General features: G+C 38.8%; 1 protein-coding gene across 1 annotated transcript in view; it reads right to left on the reverse strand.

Moving 5' to 3' along the window:
* The window catches only part of TRIM24 (tripartite motif containing 24), a 63,638-nt gene that overhangs the window by 28,230 nt on the left and 13,459 nt on the right, over window positions 1-21,949 (reverse strand). The window contains exons 2-5 of the mRNA XM_071551105.1: window positions 12,177-12,295; window positions 4,076-4,223; window positions 1,646-1,778; window positions 146-262 (exon numbers count right to left, since the gene is read on the reverse strand). Of these exons, the coding sequence (XP_071407206.1) occupies window positions 146-262; window positions 1,646-1,778; window positions 4,076-4,223; window positions 12,177-12,295 (517 nt within the window). The remainder of the gene's footprint in view (window positions 1-145; window positions 263-1,645; window positions 1,779-4,075; window positions 4,224-12,176; window positions 12,296-21,949) is intronic.

Consider the following 21,949-nt stretch of genomic DNA (forward strand, 5'->3'; position numbering starts at 1 on the left):
ACAGGAAACAGTCACTACAGTGAACTGAAGACTTTAGTTTCTCTTTCTAGAAGAATAAAAGGACAGAGGTAAAAAAGACACTAAGAAATTACTATATATGTAAAGTGGCCCTCTGTCAGTTTTAACCTTGAAATCTGACACATACCTGTTTTGGATCTGCTTCCCTGTATATTTTATGTATTTCGTCTTCTCCATCAATTTGTTGATTAGTGTCTCAATGATCACTTTCTGGTTCTGAAAAGCTTCTTCTATAAACTGGTACCTGTAGTAAAAAGCATTGAGTATTCACATATGCAAAGGGCATGGTACACTTACTAAAAAGCAGAGTGCCTTACAAAATACTTCTTTAATTGAAGGAAGGTGCTGCTCAAGTTATCATGGAAGCATGTCAGCAAATGCTGATGTGTTTTATTTATAGTGTATTTGATTGTATAGGCTATTTTGTGTAATATTGGGGGAAGAAATTATGATTTACATAAATATGAAAGGATATTGTGTAACCATAGCCTAATTTTAGTAAAAGAAAAATTAATGTTTTGATGTTGCTATCACTTTGAATATGAAAAAGCATGGAAGCTATTTCTTTGTGCAAAACAAGGATACAGAAATAGAAGAGAGAGTGTTGAGTAAAGTGAAAGTTTTAATTTCAAATCAAACATTTTCAATCAAGAAACTGAAATAATCAACAATTTGAGGAGAAAAAGAGGTGGTACATTCTAAGAGCGATATAAATCCTAAGAAAAGGAGAATTCAAAAGGAAGACTGCAACTCTCTGCAAGAGCAACATTAAGCCTGTTCCAAGGAGTAACAATGGCAACACTTCTCCACCTACTGATGTTCACCTAGTCAGGCAAACAAGCTTTTTGGGTGGTTACATCAGGTATAGGGGGCATATAAACATTTAACCAGAGTGCATCTGTCCCATATCACTCCTGTATGTGTTAACCAGCAGGATTTTTATCTTTTACTCAGAAGTTGTATATAATTCTGCTTTTCAGCTTCTGGGGCCAGTAAGAGATGACCAAAAAACAGCAAAAAAAAGATTTAAGTTTTACAAATAGTGCTGTCAAAGTACAGTATAGCCAAACTACAGATTTACTCTTCCTTTGGAAGGGCTTTTCACAGAAAAAAATCCTCATTTGCTCCATTCTGACTGTTTGGTAATGTTCTGTTATATAATCATCTCGTTGAAGGACAAATGAAGAAATTACACATAAGTGTATAGTTGCATAACACAGCCCCTGCGCTTTCTAAGGACTCTCTGAAATGCTGCATAGCAACAAATTCTATCCAAATAACTTGACAGCATAAGAAAAGTCTCGTGTTTAGGTCACCAGATTAACAACTGGAAGAATTAGGTTTTCTTCTTAACTAACACACAGTCAGCACTCACATTCTTTTAGGTACAATCTGTTTATTTTTGAGCTTCATTTCTGAGCAGAAAATTTATTTTCCCCTTTTTTCGCCTGACTCTATTCCATACCGTTAGAACTACAAACTACTTCAAGCTATCTGGAATGTGGCACTTAGTGTTGCACTTGATGGTCTTGGAAGTCTTTGGAAGTCTTTTCCAACCTGGTTAATTCTATGACTCTATGATCTTCCTACAAGGGAGATGCACAAAACATGCACTTTGCTTTGATACCTGTGCTCTTTGTGCTCTAGTAACTGACAGTCTCGGCAGGTCAACTTGTCACAGGTTTCACAATACAACTTCAGCTGCTCCTTTTTGTGATAAGGGCAAAACACAGGTCGCTGACTGGTCACACCAACTGCCTCTGGTGAATAAAGGGAGATGTTAGTCAGTCTCCTGAACTTTAAATAGAGATTTGCATCCTCCTGTTTTTTCCTTACCATAATCGTCCCCTAGATGCTACAAGTGTGTTATCAGGCCACCTAAACAGCCATAAGCTTAAATTAAACTGCAATTGTCTCACTCTTGCTCAAGCATGGAGCTATCATGCTTTCTCATGGAAAATGTCTAGAACCTATTTCACTATTATAATCTATTATGGCTTCACAAAACTGTTTACCAAAGGAATTGCCAGTACTGCTGTAGCTGCAAAACACTGCACAACCAGCAAGTTCCTTTCTTAAACAGAGACAAGGAGGTGGGTGACTTAATTTGTGCTCCGTCTTCTTCCTCAGCTGAACTGGTGAAAGGGCCACTGAGGATATCAAGACACAGGCATTCAAAAGTGTAAAATACACAGAATGTAATAACCAGAAGTTACTAACTTCCCTTCAGGATCCCATTCTAAATGGGTGAGAGGTCTCACTTCGGTTTCTAGTGAGTAAATATTAAAGAGCATAGGAAACACATGAAATCTGTTCTCTAAACAATTTAACCGACAAAGGCTTCTTTCCTGGGAGTTAGGCTGGACAATGAGTTCATGTGGATTTTACTGGCTTCACACTGCAGCCCATCCTTCACTGCAGATCAATAAGGTCTCTTTTCTGTACCCATTCCTCTACTTATTTTCAAGAAATCTGGAAGAAGTTATTTTTAGATCTGCATCCTTGAAGAAGGCCTGAATGAACTGAGACCTTTCCTACCACCAAGTCATATTCTGCCTAACAGTCCTCAGCCACTTTTACTCACTAAATTTTATCCTTTTCTGAAAGTACACTCAGTGTACACTTTTGACTATGACCATATGTGAAAATGGGCTACAGAATACAGTGTGTATCTTCAAAGTATCATGGTGGAAGATACTCTTTGGGCAACAGATTATAAAAGGTAAATCCCACATTACACATAAAATGCAAAGGAGTAGACAGGGTGGGATGACAATACATCTCTATTATAATGCATGTATTTAAAATAATATATAGTAATTTATAAATATCATATAAAAATTGTGTATTTCCAAGAAAAATTATGCAAGTCCAATGGATGCATTAGAACCAGTAAAATGTTTGTCAGCACCTTATTATGTTTATTATTGTTCTACAATGTCAGTGAAAGGCAAGAAACAATGGGGAAAAACTGAAACAAAACAGGTTCTCAATGAATAGAAGCACAACATTTTGTACCACAGAATAGCCAAGATTTCTCAGGGAGGCTGTACTGTACACCACATTCACCACTGTTGGTTCCCAAGGCCCAAACGGATAAAGGTCAGAGCAATTGGATCTGAATGCTTTAAGCAGGAGGCTGGACTAGGAATCTCCTGAGGTCCTTTCCAGCCTGAATTATCCTAGATTCTACTGAGGAAAAACACCTCAGTTCATAACATACTTCTCTTCCATTTCTAAGGCAAAACATTTCAAACTTAAAAGATACTTAGCTAAAACATGAATTCCAGCAGACTTTTTTGCTAACTGGGTATGCTTATTATCAGAATGCTGAAAAATTACAATATATTAGGGCTCCTTTTGCTGTGGAATACAACAATAAAGCTCATACAAACCATCTGGTAGACCCCCAGACAAACCTAGGGAAGCCAAATTCCTAAAGAAGTATTTTCTGCAGCTGATCTCTGAAGTCTAGACAATAATTTGCAATCATTCCAGGTGAGAGATAAAACCTGTGTGTATTTTTTGTTTTAAAACACTTTTCATAAAAAAAAAAACATAAGAAATAACCAACCTGCAGGGTTTTCTTACCACTATACAGCCCATCTGACAGAAAAAAAATTACAGAAAAACAGCTTTCATAGCCCCAGCCATGGTGAAGTCTCATTCAGTAATGCTGTTCTAATCCATCTAATGTTTAAAATAAAGTTTCCCTTTTGTTAGCTGCTTCAATTAAGAGATCCACTTAACTGGAGATCCAAAGAAACACCAAAATTTGTTCAAATGATTGCAGCCTTTACCAATGAAAATTGAAGGAAGTGCCTGGAAGGCAGGAAACTATGAAAACAAATCCACTACCAGCCAGAAAAACAACATACTTCCACTAACTCATATGCACCAAAGGGTTATATCCCAATGAATCTTTCCTTTTGTGTTTGCTAGGATTCAGGAATACATGTTTTGACGTGTATCACTTAAAAAAATAAAAATGTGGTGGTCCAACAGTTTTCTGGTGGAGACACACATTCTTCAGGAAATTATAAATCAAGAGTGTTACCTGGAGATACTTCCTCTTTCTGCCTCACAGTATGATCCTTCGTGAATTTAACCCTCTGGTGAGCTCTGATGCAGGTCTTGCACAACCATTCTACACATTCCACACAAAACCCGTGAGCTTCTGCATTGTCTTCACAGCTTGTGCAGACCTTGACAAGAGGAAGACAAGACAGCTGTTAAAATAAGTTTGGAATATACATACAAGCCATTGTTCATACATCGTCTGTGCACTGCTACAGTTTTCTGAGAACAGTGAAATGAGAATGGAAAACTGCCCGAGGTACAGGAACCCTATAAATAACTGCACAAAAGTAATTGAATGTGACTTTTCAAAGAGGTCACTTTGTCAGTGTCACTCTAAAATCTTTACCTGACATGATAAAAGTCAAACCACTACTTTCTGCCAGTCACTGCACCCCTAGAAGCCATACAATGATGCTATACAAGATGCTGTTGTGAAATATTTCCTAATGACAGAACATGATCAGCACTGCTCTGATTTTAGAAGCCTCTCTCAGTTCCCACAGCAGCTTTCATTTTAGTTTCTGGTCCCCGGCTTAAGAGTTTCAGGAAGCAAACACAGCAGGGTTCCTCTCAAGAATCTCTGCATTGCCATGTAAAGACAGGATTCCGGTTAAGTCTATCTGAAAAGCTACCCTAGAACAGACTTGCAGCCAAACCATAATAATTTTCAAACTGTGGCCCGTTAATTCCTGGGGACCATCCCAAGAGATCTAGAAAAAAATTAATCAAGGAAAACAAACTTGATAGCGGACCAAGACCTCTCTGTCCAGAGTCAATACACATACAAGACAAAATTGCTATGGAACCACAATTTGAACAACACAATGATAATTTTGCATGATAGACAACAACATTTCACATGCTCATAACATTATTTCATTTTTTACTCCTCCTTGACAATACCTCTGTAGCAGTCCTACCTTCAAGGGGGTTTTAGTAGTAAAAATAGTGAACATTCTTATGCAGATACTTGGTCAGTAACTACCTTCCATTTCTGTCAACATTTAGCAAGGCTGCAAACCAAAGCCTCAAGGCGTCTGAAACCCGCTATATCCTACAGATCACAGGGACAGAATTCTGCTTGCTGGTGCAACCAGGAGAAATCTTCAGATTTTAGTTTTGTTTTCAGTTTGTTTAAAAAAAGACAGCGAAACAATTTCTGCACCCACACAAGGTAAATATAGATTAAGTTAAAGAGGAAGCCAATATTTACATCCTATGCAAACAGAAAATACACACGTAGAACTATGTCCCAGTTTCCCCTTCACAAAAAAGAGGAAAATTAGCACAGAACTTGCCTTAGGCCACATAGCAAGTTACTGACAGAACTGGAATTTGAACATAGAAGTTCCAGATTCCCAATGCTGTGTTTATTCCCCTGGATCATGCTGCCTCTCAAAGCATGTATCTTCTGAGAATTGAAGTTACAACACAAGGGTTATTAACCCCTCCTGTTGTCACTTGGAGTTTGAAGCAGTTTCTTTTCATTAAAAGTGACCTGCAAAGGTGAAAAAAATTGGGCTTGTGCCCCTTTTTCTGTTTCTTTACAAAAATGAGGTCTGAAAGTTTTATTTTTCAAAATAATCTCATTTTTTGTCTTCTCCATGGTTTTAAATCCCTGTCTTCTCTTAGCAATAAAAATTTCTAGTCCTATCCAGACTACTAGACTAGGGAGAAATACCAAGGTCAGGACATCACAAAAAAAGGTCTAGAAAATGGAAATAAAGCAATTAAAGGAAGTGAAATGTGATCAGAAAATTAAAAATTTTTACTTGCTGTCCTGAATTCAGGTGGGATATAATGCTTTCCTTTTTTCTCAGTAGCTGGCACAGTCCTGTGGTTTTGGATTTATTATGAGAGTAATGTTGATAGCAACAACTGTAACATCAGTGTGTTAAGTAGTGCTTATCCAAAGTCAAAGGCTTTTCAGCTTCTCATGTTCTGCCAGTCAGGACATGCACAAGGAGGGAGCATGGCCAGGACAGCTGGCCTGAAGTTGCCAAAGGGATATTCCATACCATATAACATCATGATCAGTATATAAACTGTGGGGAGTTGGCTGGGAGGGACTGGGCTGAGCATCAGTCAGTGGGTGGTGAGCAATTTTACTGGGCATCACTTGTTTGTCTTGGGCTTTATTCCTCTCTCTCTTTGCCCTTTTCATTACTACTACTATTATTGTAATTATATAATATTACTTTACTTCAATTATTAAACTGTTCTTACCTCAACCCACAGTTTTACCTTTTTTTCCCCCAATTCTGCTACCCATCCCACTGGAGACAGGGGGTGGGAAGTAAAGTGAGAGGCTGCACATTACTTGGTTCCCAGCTGGGGTTAAACCATAACACTTGCTATTAACCCATAAATTCAATGACATTTTGGAAAAAAAAAAAAAAGAGGAGTATTCTTAAGGACTCAGCACAGCTACTTGGGGAAAAAACCTTAGAACACCAAGTACCACTGAGGCATTACTTCAATATTACATTCTGTTTGGCAGAAATTCCCATAAAAGAAATTCTGTCCTTCTGCCTTAGGTGTGCCAGTGCAACCCTCTGCAAGACTGTGTGGTGTAAAACCAGATTGATGACATCACTGGAGCCCCAGGCTTGGTTACATCAGCACTGCTGACTGGGCACTGAACTGTTTTCAAGTTTTCAAATCACTCTTGTTGCCAGAGAGGTGTGATTGTGCAATGCCCACAGATAACCAGAGGTGCAAGTCAGAGTGGAGAATAACAGACTGAATATTTGGTTTTCTAGTGTAAAAAAAAAAAAAACCAACAGTGAAAACAAAATAAGAATTTAAAAAAAAAAAAGAAAAATCTTTTAGGCATTCTTTAAGCCAAAGAAGCAAAACAGAGAATGAAAATAAAAAGGAAAAAGGCAGAAACTCGAGTAAAAAAATAAATAAACTCCCCACAACAGCCTTTCCAGGTCACCTTTGGCAAAATTAGGCAGATGAACTTGCTATGTGCCATGGCATTTAAGTAAGTTCTAAGAATTTCTTTAGATATTCATTCCTCCTAGATTCCAAGAGCTTTGCCTTTTTTTTTGTTTTTCAATACACTTTATTGCTTTGTTCCAACTGGTTTGACCTGCTATATGCAGAATAAGATGAAGATTATGATTCAATAACCAATAATCAGCTGCTGCCAAATGAATCAAAACTCCTCCTTTGCAGGCCCAAAAATATTCCAACTTTATACCCTTCAAAGTCACCAAGTTGATGCAAAAGAGATTTCTAAAGCTTTTCAAAGACATCATCACACAGGCTGTCAAAATAGCTATACCTTCTATGTAGAAACTAGATTTGCCTCTATCCACTTCTAATTTGAAATATGCATTTTCAGACATAGGTTGGATTTTGCTATAACTCCTAGTTACTAGACTAAGACATACAGCTAAAATATGTGGAATTACAATTACTGCAAATATTTGTTATGTTCTTACAAAACCTAAAACTTACTTCGTTCTTATTTTTGTGAGTCATACAATCAGCATTTCAGTGATTTCAAAGAAAACTCTTCCTAGTTAATCTGTAAGCTTTTATTCTGGTTAGATGGACATTTATTTTAAATTGAGTTTTCCTTGTAATTACATTTCATTCACTTACTAGTTGTAGTATTTATAACTCCAGGAAGTGTTCACTCATCCTTCAGTCAAATTTAATGAAAGTAGAAATTACTCAGCATGTTGCAGGTAAGTACTATTTTAAGTAAGCATACAAGCTTTTGCAACAGAAAAAAACAGATTTACATGCAGAAGTGTAGGTAATAGACCTGTCTTCTCAGCTACTTCAGTAACCAACCACTCTTCCAATTAAATATCCTTCAAGTATTAAAGAGATTAAATAATCAAACAAAGGTTTCAAAGGAAGAGAGCAAATTAAGTCCAGATGAATATTCAGTGAACTAACTCTCCAAACTTCACCCGTGTAAATTAGATGCAATGCTTTCGCCTGCTGGATCCAAAAACCATCTCTGGTAATAGATTTATAACTATCTCTTGGCACACACAAAATCACCAAAGATAGTGACTGTCTTGGGGCATTCCTGCCTGTTTGAGCTATGTGCTGATATCTCAAAATGCATGAATACTGATCAATATATCCTTCTTATCCCACCATCCCATCAACAACCACATCTCTCCACAGCACACACCACCACATTGTGACTCTTCTGGAGTCTATTACCCACTGCACTAAACCACTGGCTTTCAAAGATATTTTGGGCAAGGGTACAGCTTTTTTAAGCTGATTAAGCACAGTAGTTTTTGTTGAGAAAAAAACACAGTGGCTCCTCTGGCACCACACAAATCTAGAAAAACATTGCTCTAAATTGTCCTCATTAATCACCTCATTATGCCAGTCAGACTTGCTGTACCAGTATCCAGACGCAGCATCAGATCTAAGCTCGTACCTTACCTTGTTTTGTTCCTACATTTCCAGGATCTCCCATAAACCCCAGTCCTACTACAATATTTAAAACTCTCAGGTCAGTAACTGGTAACGATACAGAAAGTTAAAATAAAAAATATTTTTACACACGTTCTCTTTTGGACACATAAGCTATGAGAACTAGGAGCTAGACTAAAGTGAACTAAAGGCTCAGGATGCTGCACCAAACCTCATGTTACCACCATGATCTCCTCTGCTGCATCAGTCTCACACTTCTCATTTTTGCTTTCATAACTTAGCACACACATTAAACTATTTTCTTCTGTTAAAGTTCATCAATTTCCCTCACTTGTCTACCCTTTAGTCTTACCCAAATCCAGCACTTGCTTCAGTAACATCTCTTGGGTCTGCTCCTTTCCACTCACCCTTACAAATGAAGTGTAGTTAGTTTTAATTTTCAAACTTCTCTTTAGAAGCTGGTAATTTTCCCGTCTTTCAAAACATCACAATTTGAAAAAAGTTAAAAAGTACCTGCTCTTACAAAGTATTTATGTCCTAGTTGCCCACATCCTACAATGATTACTTTCAGAAGTGTTGCAACTGCATTTCCTGTTTGTTTCTTTCCTCCTGGAAAGCTTCCTATGCTAATAGTCAGCACAAAATCTTTAGTGTTAGCCAGGAAAGCCCCTGTGGAATATAGAATGGGTAGCTTTACTTTCTTTATGCTCACTTCTTTTTCTCCTGAAGTTTCCAGTGCTAATTGTTATAAAGCACAGCTTTGTAAGTAGGGTACTGAACTGCCCAAATCAGGTTCACATAAGATAAACTTCATTTTAGATATAACAACAGCACTTTATTAACGGATTCCAGTTATTTTTCTCATCTCACAATGCCAGGCTCCCTGATATGCCATTCACTCCTATAGTTTTAAGTCAGTATGCTAAAAATTATTTTAGAATTAGTACAATTTCACTTCTGAAACAACCAAACATTTAATTTCAGAGGTCTTTTGCAGTCTCTCTTGAATTGCAACAAAGTAGTCCTTCCTGACAACACACATATACAGCCTAGTCATAGATGCAGATGAGGGGGTCTAAGCGACATTATTTGCATAGGACCCGTGGCCTGCCTCCAATTTTAATTTCTTAAGCATCCTGATAAAGCTGCAAAACTATCAAAGGCAAACTGACCATCTCAGTAGAAAAAATCAATAGAATAGCCAAAGTTTTTGACAGAGTCTCTGATCCAGTATTTCCTGCAAGTGTCAGTATCTTTTCCACTTTAATTCCTTTGATCTGTTGCCTATCTTGCTAATGGCAAATTTTCTTTTCCTCTTTGCTCCTTCTAAGGCAAAACAAGACAGGCTGATTAGAAGCCTGTGTCATCCTTAAACCTCATGATATTCCCCCTTGAACAGGGCACTAATCTCTTTAACTACTATTGATTTAACTTTGGTGTTCCTAAGCAGAGAAGTTTATAGAACAGTGTAGCTTTTCTTATGTCAACATACAAAGGAATGAAAAAAATGTCATTATCATACCAAAATAAATCTATTCAAACAAAGAGAACTGCACATTATTAATTTCCAAGTGGTAAGGTACATGCCCACTTAGCAGGCATCTAACAGAACATCTAGCTTCACTTTTCTTAAAAAAAAGTCAGCAGAAAAGCACATGAATGTCCTATTCTGCTGATTCAGCAAAAATCTGCTGGTTTGCCTTCAAGTGCTGCAGAAAGTGTGCTGAGTCCAGCCAGGGAACTTGGCTAAAGAACAGGCTTGCTTCCTACATGCAAGGCTGCTGGTTTATGTTAGGGAGAGGAAGAAACAAGTATGTAACAGAAGAGTAAGAGAAAAGGAGAAGGGATCCTAAGGAAACTCAAAGGACTTCAAGAAACTCCCAGAGGTCTGCTCACATCACTGAATGGATGGAATTCTCCACTTTCACAGAAAGGGAAGAAAAACTGGGAGAGTAAAAGGAAAGGAGGGTAGGGAACAAAGAGACAACAACATATGTCCCCACCTCCAAGAAAAAAAAAATTCCAGTTCTATCACCACTCCACAAAGCAGCATCTTAGAAGACCTCCTGGGTAACTAAAGTGAGGATATGGTACAGGGCCCCCCAAATAATTCAGGACTGCTTCTGCATACGAAAGTTATTTGTTGTTTTGGTTCTCTTTCTATTTTTAAAGTCCCTATAAAAGTTATGATCAAACTTTCAATAGGGACTATGCATTTTGTCAATCTCAACAGTATGGTATTGAGAGAGTTAGTGTAAATCTCATAGACATCTGAAAAAATCGGGTATTTTCCTGCAAAACAAAAAACCAAACTAATATCTCCCTCTTCCCAAACACAAAAAAAGCGAAGGTCAACCAGTCCTCCATTGCAAGAACACTGTTTGTACTTCCAGAGAATCACAACTCAATTTCAGTTTCTGGTAAGGTCTACCATTTCTCAGAAATCCAGTTTCAAAATTCCTTAAGCTGAACACAGTTTAACATTTTCAAAACATAAGTTCTCTTCCTCAGAGACGATGACAGCACTTACAGCTTCAGCAGTCAGTGAGCTGGTATCATGACCCTGACTGGGGAATCTCACCTGTTCCCAAGAGACAGGCCTGCTCACATACACCACCACAAACTTCAGCTAAGTTTTGAAACCAGCAGAATACACAATAAGGGAACTACTAAAATACTGTCCCCGAAACAAACAAATCAAGAGCCAATAATACAGACACTAAAACAGGAAAGCAAAAAAAGAGGTATTTTCAAAACAATAGGAGACCATCATCCAAATATTAGGGCATGAGTTGAAATGCAAGCCACACTGACATAGCAACCTTTTTGTACTATTATTACAAAGAAGGCAGCAACATACGGACAGGCTGAATTATTTACAGTACGTTCCTGGAGTTTAATAAAAAGTTTATTAATAGAAAGATACATGAGGTATTCTCTTACTAGCTAAAAATGAAGACATGCAATGTTTTGATAACAGAGATTACTAAACTATGGTCCTACACAGACAAAATTATTCATTTGGTACAGCTTCCACACTGGTGTTTGCCTCCTGATCATGAGGAAAAAACCCACACCAATATTACTATTCTTCCATATAAGCAGCTTTTATGAGTCAGCTCTTACATGACTGCAAAAAGAAGAGGCAGTCTGCACTAAAAAAAACCAAGAAACCTCTAGAACATACCATCTTCCCCAAACCAGGATATTGAGCCTCTTCCTTGGCAACTTGACTCCAGCTATTTAGTGCCATGTTTTGTCAGTTCAGACATAAGAAAAGTAACACTGATGTCACTAGAGGATTCCATTTTACATTGAGATCTCCTGGTATAGTGTTGTTTGAGTCTCTGTTTAAAAGACTACATCAAGTATCCCCTCCAAAGTACAAAAATTCCCATTCTAATGCCTATTCCTTACTTTCATCTTTTGTTATCATGATGCAATTTTATATCAACAATTAAAAGTTTACAATAAGATAATCACCTTCTTCACATGCATTTTGATAGATCTGAACCGATTTTGTAGAGTAGCTGGCCCATGTGATGTTTAAGTACTTGACCTTCTGTCTGCATAAGAACAGCAAAGAGGCCACACAGCAAGAAGCCAAGGATATGCAAACACATCCAAAAGGTGTTAACTTGATTACATGTTAATGCACTTACCTGATTTGATTTCTCTACTGTGCTACTGGGAACCTCTGTGGTATCCTTCACAAAAAAGTTATCTATGATGTGTCTCTCTGCACATTCCTGACCACAAATTGGACAGCGGATAACACCGACTGGGGGGGGAAAAAAAAAATCTGATTATGCTTGCACAAACAACTTCAAAGACAACTGACAAGGATAAATACTTCTGAGAGGATGTTTTAATACTTTCCTGTCAATAAGGTGTGAGCAAAAGGAAGCTAATTCTCATTCATCACTGCAGTAACCTTTACCTGTTCTTCCCCAATGACATATTTTTTCAGCCAAGGTCAAACACCTTTTTGTTTCAATCCCATAAAGAATCTGCCTTAATCTTTTAAAAAATTAACTCCTTTACTCAAAAGGGAATGTATTCCCATTGATGACTTGTTATAGAATGCATAAAGTAAACACTTATTAGTGTGGAATGATAATTAGTCACACTGATTGGTATTACACCCACACACATACGAGCCAAGAGTGTGACATGACTGACCTTCAATCATGTTATATCAGAAACAGAAATATAATACATTCAAAATTAACAAGGCGTGTTGTAGAGAGGAAGAACAAACCTGTATTAACATTGTGACTACCTTCACACTAAGCAAAGGAAGGCAAGCAAGAAAGACACAGGAATAAATAAGCAAGGTCCTCTGCCTCCTCTCTGCAGGACATACTGGGGTACAATCCTAAGACAATAACATAGTTAGGCTGCAGGTTGAAGAAAGAGCTGAGAACCAGGAAGACAAAGGGTTAAACAATTAGTTTTCAAGAGAATTAAAAGGACAAAGTCAAGTTCAAAACTTGTAGTTCAGCTGTGAGTAGACTAGGTAGAAATGGAAAAGATCTATATAAGCAATTTAAAGGAGACACCTTTCCTAGCTGCAGAAAATTAATGTCTTTACTAGCACTGAGGCTTGTTTTTATCATCCAAGAAAAATTTCTAAAATGCTGGGAACTAATATCTTGCTTTAAGAAAATTACCACAATCATTACAACCAAAAAAAGAAAGGAATTGAAACTAAGGTTGAAATAATCACTTAGAACATGAAGTTCTCATGTAAAAAATCTACAGTAGAATAGTCACGCAAGTTCACACTGAGAGAGATTGTAGAACTTCAGCTGCCATTTGAGAGGAGGAATGGATTCAGGGCCTTAAAGACAATCACCGGCACAATGTAACCCCAATGAATTTAACACCAATATATAATTCACCACTTGCATATTTAACTAATTCAGCATGGGCTTAATTCTGTTCCTGTAGAAGTACAGAAAAATATTTCACTTTCTGCAACAGGACTTAATTCCTTACTGTAAGTGCTTCATACAAGATTTAGACAACTTTTTCATTAACATTCTTCCAATAGATGCTCAAGACTTAACTGGCAAAGCACTACAAAGCAGCGCACTAAAAGTCCACCAGTTTTACTAAAGCCATTCTTCACTCTGGAAATTCAGCAATCAGTTTTCTTCTTGCTATCAAGGCATTTCACTTTCATCCCAACAGCTCTGATACAAAGCCCGGTTTTACTGTAACTGCCATTTCACCCATCTGCATTTCATCACGTATTTGTGCAGCTTCCTTTGAGATACAAAATCTGTATTTTGGCTACAATTTTAAGTAACATTTTTTTATACCATCATCTGGAAGGTTAATTAAAAAATCCAACTCTGGTATATCAGGTAGTTAACAGAACTCAAAGTACAGAATTTCTCCTTTTATTAAGCAAATCAAGTTACTACAGTCAAAACTGAACACATCTCCTAATAGTCAAGATACACATTTGCCAAAAAAGACTATTTTTCCTACATTTTTTAAGAGTCCCAGATACTAAACACCTTCTTCCCGTTCCCTTGCTGCTCACTCTTGACCCTGACAAAATGTTCTGGGTCAACACAGTTGACTGAGTTGGTCTTTGCACGTGTTGGGGACTTAGGTATAGACACAGAATGAGACTGGCAAACCAATTCAGATATGGATGGATGTCTCCTGCTCTGCCAAGCTTTACCTTCATCCCCTGTTCTGCTTCACTGACCAAATGCACTACTGCCTACGCTGAAACACGCTGAGAAGCAGTACGAGGATGGAAAGAGGACAATACCACCACCAAAGAGCAAACATGGAACCACTGAAACAGAGCAGCAGCATTAAAGGGATTTTATAAATCACCTTGAATTGAAAACACAGAGGGCAAGGAAGGGGAGAAATTAGGAAATGTATTAACATAAACAAAATGTTTCATTTCCATTTTCATCAACAGAATATTGCCAACTACCTATTCAAGAGATCACTTAAAAGTTCTAGACTGAGATGGGAAAAGGAAAAAGGAAAACTACCTACAACTCTCAAAATCCTCATGATTTTTTTTCTACAATTCCTTATGCTGCTTAGCCTTAAGTCAGGGTTTTCTTCTGCCACTGTGTGAGGGAAAACTTGTTTTTATTATAATCCTGGATTGGAGACTGCTATACCGTCCTAGTTCAGCAAGTGGGACCAGTTTATCACTGGGGGGGGGGAGTTGTGATCAAAGCTGTGTATTCTACACCCCCTATTCATTTCCCATGAACTGTTAATAATGGACCATTTACAGCAGCTGCCCAGGGCACACCCAACTCCTCAGGCTCTGAGCTGGGTATGAAAGACATCTGTGAGATAAGAGCTGTGATAACTCCCCTCCAGGAAGTCATTAGCACCTCCACACCCAGCCTGAAGTGTCATGTCTGCTAATGGGCCAGCAATGATTCCAAATACCCCATGACTCACAGAGTCAGATCACCCATTGTGTAACTCCCCATCCTGGGGGAGGTACTGGATGCTCCCACCTGAACATGAGGGGGTATAATCTTGAGGGTTTGGTAACTTGAGCAACCACTCGTTGGACCCAAAGGAGGACCAGAACCTCGACAGGAGACCACCACTCTCAATCAGACTGCGAACACCACTCTTCACCAGACTGCAACCATCACCTGCACTAACAGGTTTTTTTACCTCCTTTTGCATTGGACTCAGGGGAATCAAAAGGGGTTAAGCACAGAGCTAACAAACCCCTTTGTGTTTGTGCCCCAGGGCACTGGGTTATACTACTGGGGTTTGTGGGTTAGAAGCAATTTCTCTTTGTGTCATTGTATTTATTGTAATATTTTTATTAAATTGTAACTGACTTATAATCTCTCCTGAGCTGGGTTCACTTTTCCTGCCAGCTTACCTTTAAACCAGCACATACACAAATCTGTTTTAAACCAGGTTTAGTCAGCCTCAGGATAGTGAATTTAAGTGAAACATCTTGAGTGTCAGGGTATGTTTTTGTCACAGTAATTCTGTAAGATTCCTACTTCTTTTAAACGTAGCAAGCATTTCCAGAGGGCTCCAACAAGAAGGTGAAAACATATTACTTAACTACAGAAGGAGTTTCATCATCACTATTATGATAATTGTGAGACTAGTAAGTGATCAGATCGAAGATTTTCTTCACTCCTCTGTGCCAGGTGTAAGGAGTTTAAGAGCACAATTGCCTATCTCAAACATTGTTAAGGCCACAGAAGGTCTTTGTGATGAGATAAGCGCAGAACGGAGTGACAGGATGGCACCAAGTCCAGGACTGTTGGAGGCAAGATCCTGGTTAACATATCTGGACAAAAATTCCCATTGTGGCAAAGTGTGTAAAGAAACAACTCCTCATACACATGTCAGGAGACAAAAAAAGATCTCCCCAAGTTATGGGACAGATGGCATCTGCAACCACAAATGACCACAGAAGCACCCCCAATATGCCTACATGGATACCCAGAACTTGGACTGTAAGACAAGACACCACAGCGGAACCTGAGATGATATATCCAGGTGTCACCTCAGACCTAGGGGAGGTAAACAAAGCCTAGGGAGCAGAATGTATCATTGATAAGGAACACAAAGAATGCAGAATTTACAGGGAGATTGCAACCACCAACTCAGCCACCGACCCAAGAAACACACCAACTCAAAAGTGAGACTGAGCATGCAGACTAATTAGCATTAGAAGTCAGGGAATCATTTAACCAATAGAATAAGGGAATTGTGCAGCCAATGAGCATTAATTGCTTTGTTTGCTAAAATGTATAAATACTGAAAATTTTTGAATGACCTTGGGACTTCTGCCACCAAGAAGCCCAGGATAAAGAAGGACCAATGGGATGCCACCTAGATCCATGGGTGGCAACTATCTTCTGTTTGATCTCTCCCCACCTCTCTTTTCTGTTTCTTTCTACCTCTGTGCCTTATATTTATTGTTAAATGAAATACTTATTATTGACTTCAGCATATGGTCTTGTTTGCACCTTAATTTGGACAGAAGCATCTCTTAACAATAAGATCTTAACATCAGGAGAGCTGTTTATGTAGCTGTACAGCACGTTGGTCTTGAGTAGAAGCAGTAGAGGGGGAAGACCTCCACCCTTCTTGGCAGCACCTATTCACATAAAACACAAGCAGCTGTATGTAAGGGGGCTATGTTTAATTTAGATGACGAGTGGAGCATAGAGATGTGAAGATGGGAAACCAGTCAGAATATTGCAGAAAGTAACTACATGGTCTCTTGTAACACCAGCAAGACACTGGATGTTCCCTATTATCAGGGCCAAGTTCCTCTTTAGCATGGCTTGACACCGTAAGAAAGATAGAAACACCCTTGTAAAACAATGGTAGAGGATGTACAGGGGGATGAGGAAGCTGATGGTGGGAGGAAGATTATGTGGGCAGTGGTCATACACCCCCTACCCCGCAGCAGGGCATGCACAGACTGTTGCCATTTATGTAATGAATAGTGGTGTTTGGCTGCCACACAGGAATCACCTCACACTGTGTACTGGCCCTACATAGCATAAGGAAGAGCCAATAAAATGGGGAAACCAGGACTGGTGGGATGAGCGACACTCATCCTTCCACCTAGACTGTGTTGGCTCTGCGGGGACGCCCACTAAGCGTGGGAGCCAACGGGTGCTGCTGATCCTGGTAGTCCTGGCCTGTCTGCTTGGATAAACATTGTTCGACCACATGAAGCAACCACAGAAGAAGCAACTGATTTGTATCCTTTTTGTATCTTTGTATTTAGTATTGCATCTTTTTTATTCTCTTTTGCTGGCTAGTATTGTACTAAAGGCTGATTGTAGTATTGTATAACTGCTTTACTTGTCTTTATTCCAGACATGTATCCAACACAAAATAATACACTGTGAAATCTTATATTCAGACATTGTTTGAACCAGGCCAGGACACCACATTGCTAACAAAAGTAACACTGCTGGCTCCCTTGCCTGCTCATTTCTACCCCATGCCAACACAAAGCATTATGCTGCCATGCAAGTAGCTGGATTAGGGACTGCGATGCGGATTAAATGGGACTGTGCCAGGAGGAGAAGAGTTTCCACCATAACAGCTCCCACTGGCTTCAGGCTCATGTGACGTGTGCCTCTTTCAGGGAATGCCAGCCTGCATTTTAGGCAGGTAGGGAAAATCAGGGCCCATTCTTAGTTTTCACAAGTTACATGCTGCATCCACAGCAAGGGGATCACAAGCCATTCAGCAGAAGAGATTTATGGTATATGCTGCATTAATTCCATCTCAGCTCTCAGTTTCTTGGGAGTACATTCCAGACTACTGAAGCATCTTGAGACAACAGGAGGAGGCTGCTCTGCTTTGCCCCAGTTTTGGTTCATTTGTGTCTTCACTGTAGCGAAGAGTTTTCAGAGCCAATTTAATAAAGCCACTGGACGATCATCTATAGATCCAAGAGGGTATTTTTGTTTGTAGATGCAAAGTGCTTATTAAAAGAGGAGGACTTAATGATTCCCTTTCTTCAGTACAAATCAGTTAAAAAACCCACTAGTTTTCTGAAAAAGAGAGCTCTTAATTAAATTGAGTGCTTGGAAGGAACTGGCAATTTTACCTGTAACGACACAGTCATTACAGAATAAATAATTAGGGGTTTGTACATTTTTTTTCTTTTACAGATGTTTTGTTTGAATCTAACTATACAGATTTCAGACCAAAAATATATTAAGTCACACATGCAGTTAAAATATTTTTTTAAAATGGACAGACCAGTTAACATTAATAAAAGGAACATCAGAGACTGAAGGCAGTGACAGCTCTAAGATTTTTAATGTAACTACAGAAAAAATAGGGCATTTCCATGTGACCTGCAGAATCTTTTCTCTTCTCGCTGTGTCTATAGACACCATTAATACTTGCAAGGCTTTTCATTAACATGCGTGGGGTTCAGGCTAAACTGGTTATATTTACACAGGTCATGTTTTCCAGTTAAAAAGAAACACTTAGAAAACTTAATTTGAGAGACGATAACGTACAATAATGTCTGAATCAATTTTTAAAATAATTACTGCTTTCCTCTTGTTCCTCATTAAGCCACTACTGGTGCTGCAAAATTGGCAACTTCTTCAAACCAGTTTGTTCCAGAAAAAGCTGCTCCTATCTAGTTGTGACAGCCTGCCTGCTGCTAGTGGAGGGGAGATAGGTTAAACCAACAGGCAGGCACACCTCAAGGGAACACTTGCACCTACTGCCAAGATATAAACATTCAAGCCAACCACCAATCCAGCAAAAAGTTTATTAAAATTATAATTCATTAATTGTTAATTAAAATTATTTTAAATCCTTTAAAATGCAAATAAATGAAAGCCAAATACAAAGACTATTATTCGTAATCCCCCCTCTGGAAGTGTTGCAGGCCAGTTTTTTATGCTGCAGTGCATTGACTTTCTTGGAAAGCACTGCAGAGCTGAATTAAAATATTTCAGCTGCTCTGTGAAATGGTTGTTTTTTCTCTACGTGCCCAATCTTCAAACATTTCAGATAATGCATATTAGACTTCATAAATTCTAAATTTTGCAAGAGCTGACCCTCCAGCCACTTCTGAACACCTAAAACAATTCTGAAAGGAGAGTTCATGTTCACATCCAGAGCTGTCCAATGCATTTGCTTCAACAGCACAATTATAAGAAGTGTCATAATGGTAACAAAGGGAAACACTGCTATTGTGGGATGGACGGTGTTTAACTACAAGATGATGAACACAAAGCCTCACTGTCTTGCAATGAACGTACTTGAATGATGATGCAGAAGCTGCCAACAATTAAGCCAATTGTCACTGCGACTGTCATGAGCATTTCCTTCACCAAAATTTAAATACATTCTTTCAAGTCCTGAAATTGCCAAGTATTTCCAAATGGTATGTAATGAATTCAGGCATACAACATGCAAGGATTTTTAAGATTCTGTAATATTCTTCCATCGTTTTTTCTGAGCAGCCACATAATAAATTTTGAATAACATTTTGAAATTGAATTTAATGCTGTCTAGATTTATACACTCTACTGAAATACCATTTTGCAGATGCTCTAGGATCTTGCCAACAGTGCTCAGGTCCATTGTATCCAAGTGCTTCTGGAACAAGGAAATTAGTACCTTTCTTCCTGAATAGCAGCACATTAACATGTTATTATTAATTAAAAAAAAATACAATGGGGATTAAAAAAATGCCAGAATTTCTGGTAAGGAGACAGACCCCCACCTTAGAGTTACAAGCACAACACAGCTACTAGCAATTTCTTTGTACCAAGAAATTTCATACTCCAGTCTTCATCTTTTTGGGTTCTCATCTATCACCAGCTGACAATTCAGTAGTAGCAGTACAAAGCATCTATTAACAGAAAGGCTAATTATAAAAAATGCAGGGAGGCAGGAATATCATTTGGGCAGTTTGAGCCAGTCACAACCGAAAGAATCAATCCTTTCTGGAAGGCACTGAAAGAGTTGGTTCCTTTTAATCCTGTGTTGAAAGGAGGAACTATACCCCAACATGTGGCACTCTTAACTGTTTCACCCACTTCCTCTGTTTAGTCCCAGCTACCATAATGTTCCCATCAACACTGACCAGATGCAAAAGTAAAAAGAGTCTCAAAAAATAACTTCTAAGTATCTGGATCATACTAAGGTGCCCTAGTTCAGCAAGTGGGACCAGTTTATCACTGGGAGGGGGGGGGTGTGTGTGTGATCAAAGCTATGTATTCTACACCCTCAATTCATTTCCCAAGAACTGTTAACAATGGATCATTTACAGCAACTGCCCAGGGCACACCCAACTCTTCAGGCTCTGAGCTGGGTGTGAAAGACATCTGTGAGATAAGAGCTGTGATAACTCCCCTCCAGGAAGTCGTTAGCACCTCCACACCCAGCCTGAGGTGCCATGTCTGCTAATGGGCCAGCAATGATTCCAAAATACCCCATGACTCACAGAGTCAGATCACCCATTGTGTAACTCCCTGCCCTGGGGCAGGTGCTGGGAGCTCCCACCTGGACCTGAGGGTACGTATCTTGGGGTCTGAAGACCTCGGGGATCAACTCATTGGACCCAAAGGAGGACCAGAACCTCGATCAGACTGCAACCATCATCTGCACTAACAGCTTTTTTACCTCCTTTTGCATTGGACTCAGGGGAACCATGTGGGGTTCAGCACAGGGGCTAACAAACCCCTTTGTGTTTGTGCCCCAGGGCACTGGGTTATACTACAGGGTTTTGTGGGTTCAAAGCATTTTCTCTTTGTGTCATTGTATTTATTGTAATATTTTTATTAAATTGTATCTCTGACTTATAATCTCTCCTGAGATGGGTTCATTACTCCTGCCAGACCTTTAAACCAGCACATAAGGGAACCAAGTTAGAAGCAGTAGTGGAAGCAAAATAGGTATTAGAGTATTTCAGTATAAATGTCACCCAAAACAGGAATGATAACGCAATTCAAGGCCTTTGCCTAGCTCATGTTACTACTCTCTCTCTTCTTCAAGTGCTCAGATGCACCTTTGCAATCTATTCTTCCACCAGTCTCCTCTCATTCTCAATATGATCACTGCTCAGTAACTGGAAACTACTTACTAGACTTGGCAAACTAGCCCCTTGGTCCTCATTTTTCATGTCACTAGCCTCAGGGCAGCAATGTAGTTGTCTAACCAGATACACCTAATTTGAGGGTGGTATCCTGCCTGGCTTCCAGCTACTATTCCAAAAGGAAACAGTGCTCCTGTGGATTGTGCAGTACAGCTACCAGCCCTTTTTTAAGTATCACAGGCATCCCAGAAATTCAGAACTAGCAGAAAATACTCTAATTTGGACAGCTGAATCTCAACTTACCTGCCTATTATATGCCATGTATCTTTGTTATTGTTTAAATTTCTGATGGAAAACACAGAAGCACACAGAGGACCTCTGCACCCAAACAAACTGTGGTCTTCAGCTCCAAAGGAAAAACTGGTTAAAAATCATGGAAGCGTCAATATTTAGAGCCATCAACTTGTTACCTGCAGTGCTTACTGCATCTGTCTGTATTCAGCTATATGGACATCTATTTTTGAAGGCCTTCTGGAAGATAGACTTAGAGTTCCAAAGTCACCAATACCTCTATTATGTTTCCTTCAAACTGTTTCAAAATATAGATCACAGTGATGCAACATATGATGGAATACTCCATCAACTTTCCCTGTAAAATGTATGCACAAGGAAAAGATGTTCAAAAATACCTAGAAAAAATATGCTGATTTAGAATAATAAGTTCTGCCTTTGTTTAGGTCATTTTGTTTAGTGAGAGGGCGGAGAGAAGAAAAAGAAAGGGTTGTTACTAAAAATTAGATTTTTTTTTACTAATTAGTGTCTCTTCAAAATATTCTTCAGTGACAATACAGCAATACCGCATTTCCC

The sequence above is a fragment of the Pithys albifrons genome, chromosome 3 (genome assembly GCF_047495875.1).
Source record: "Pithys albifrons albifrons isolate INPA30051 chromosome 3, PitAlb_v1, whole genome shotgun sequence".
In the NCBI taxonomy this organism is placed as follows: domain Eukaryota; kingdom Metazoa; phylum Chordata; class Aves; order Passeriformes; family Thamnophilidae; genus Pithys; species Pithys albifrons.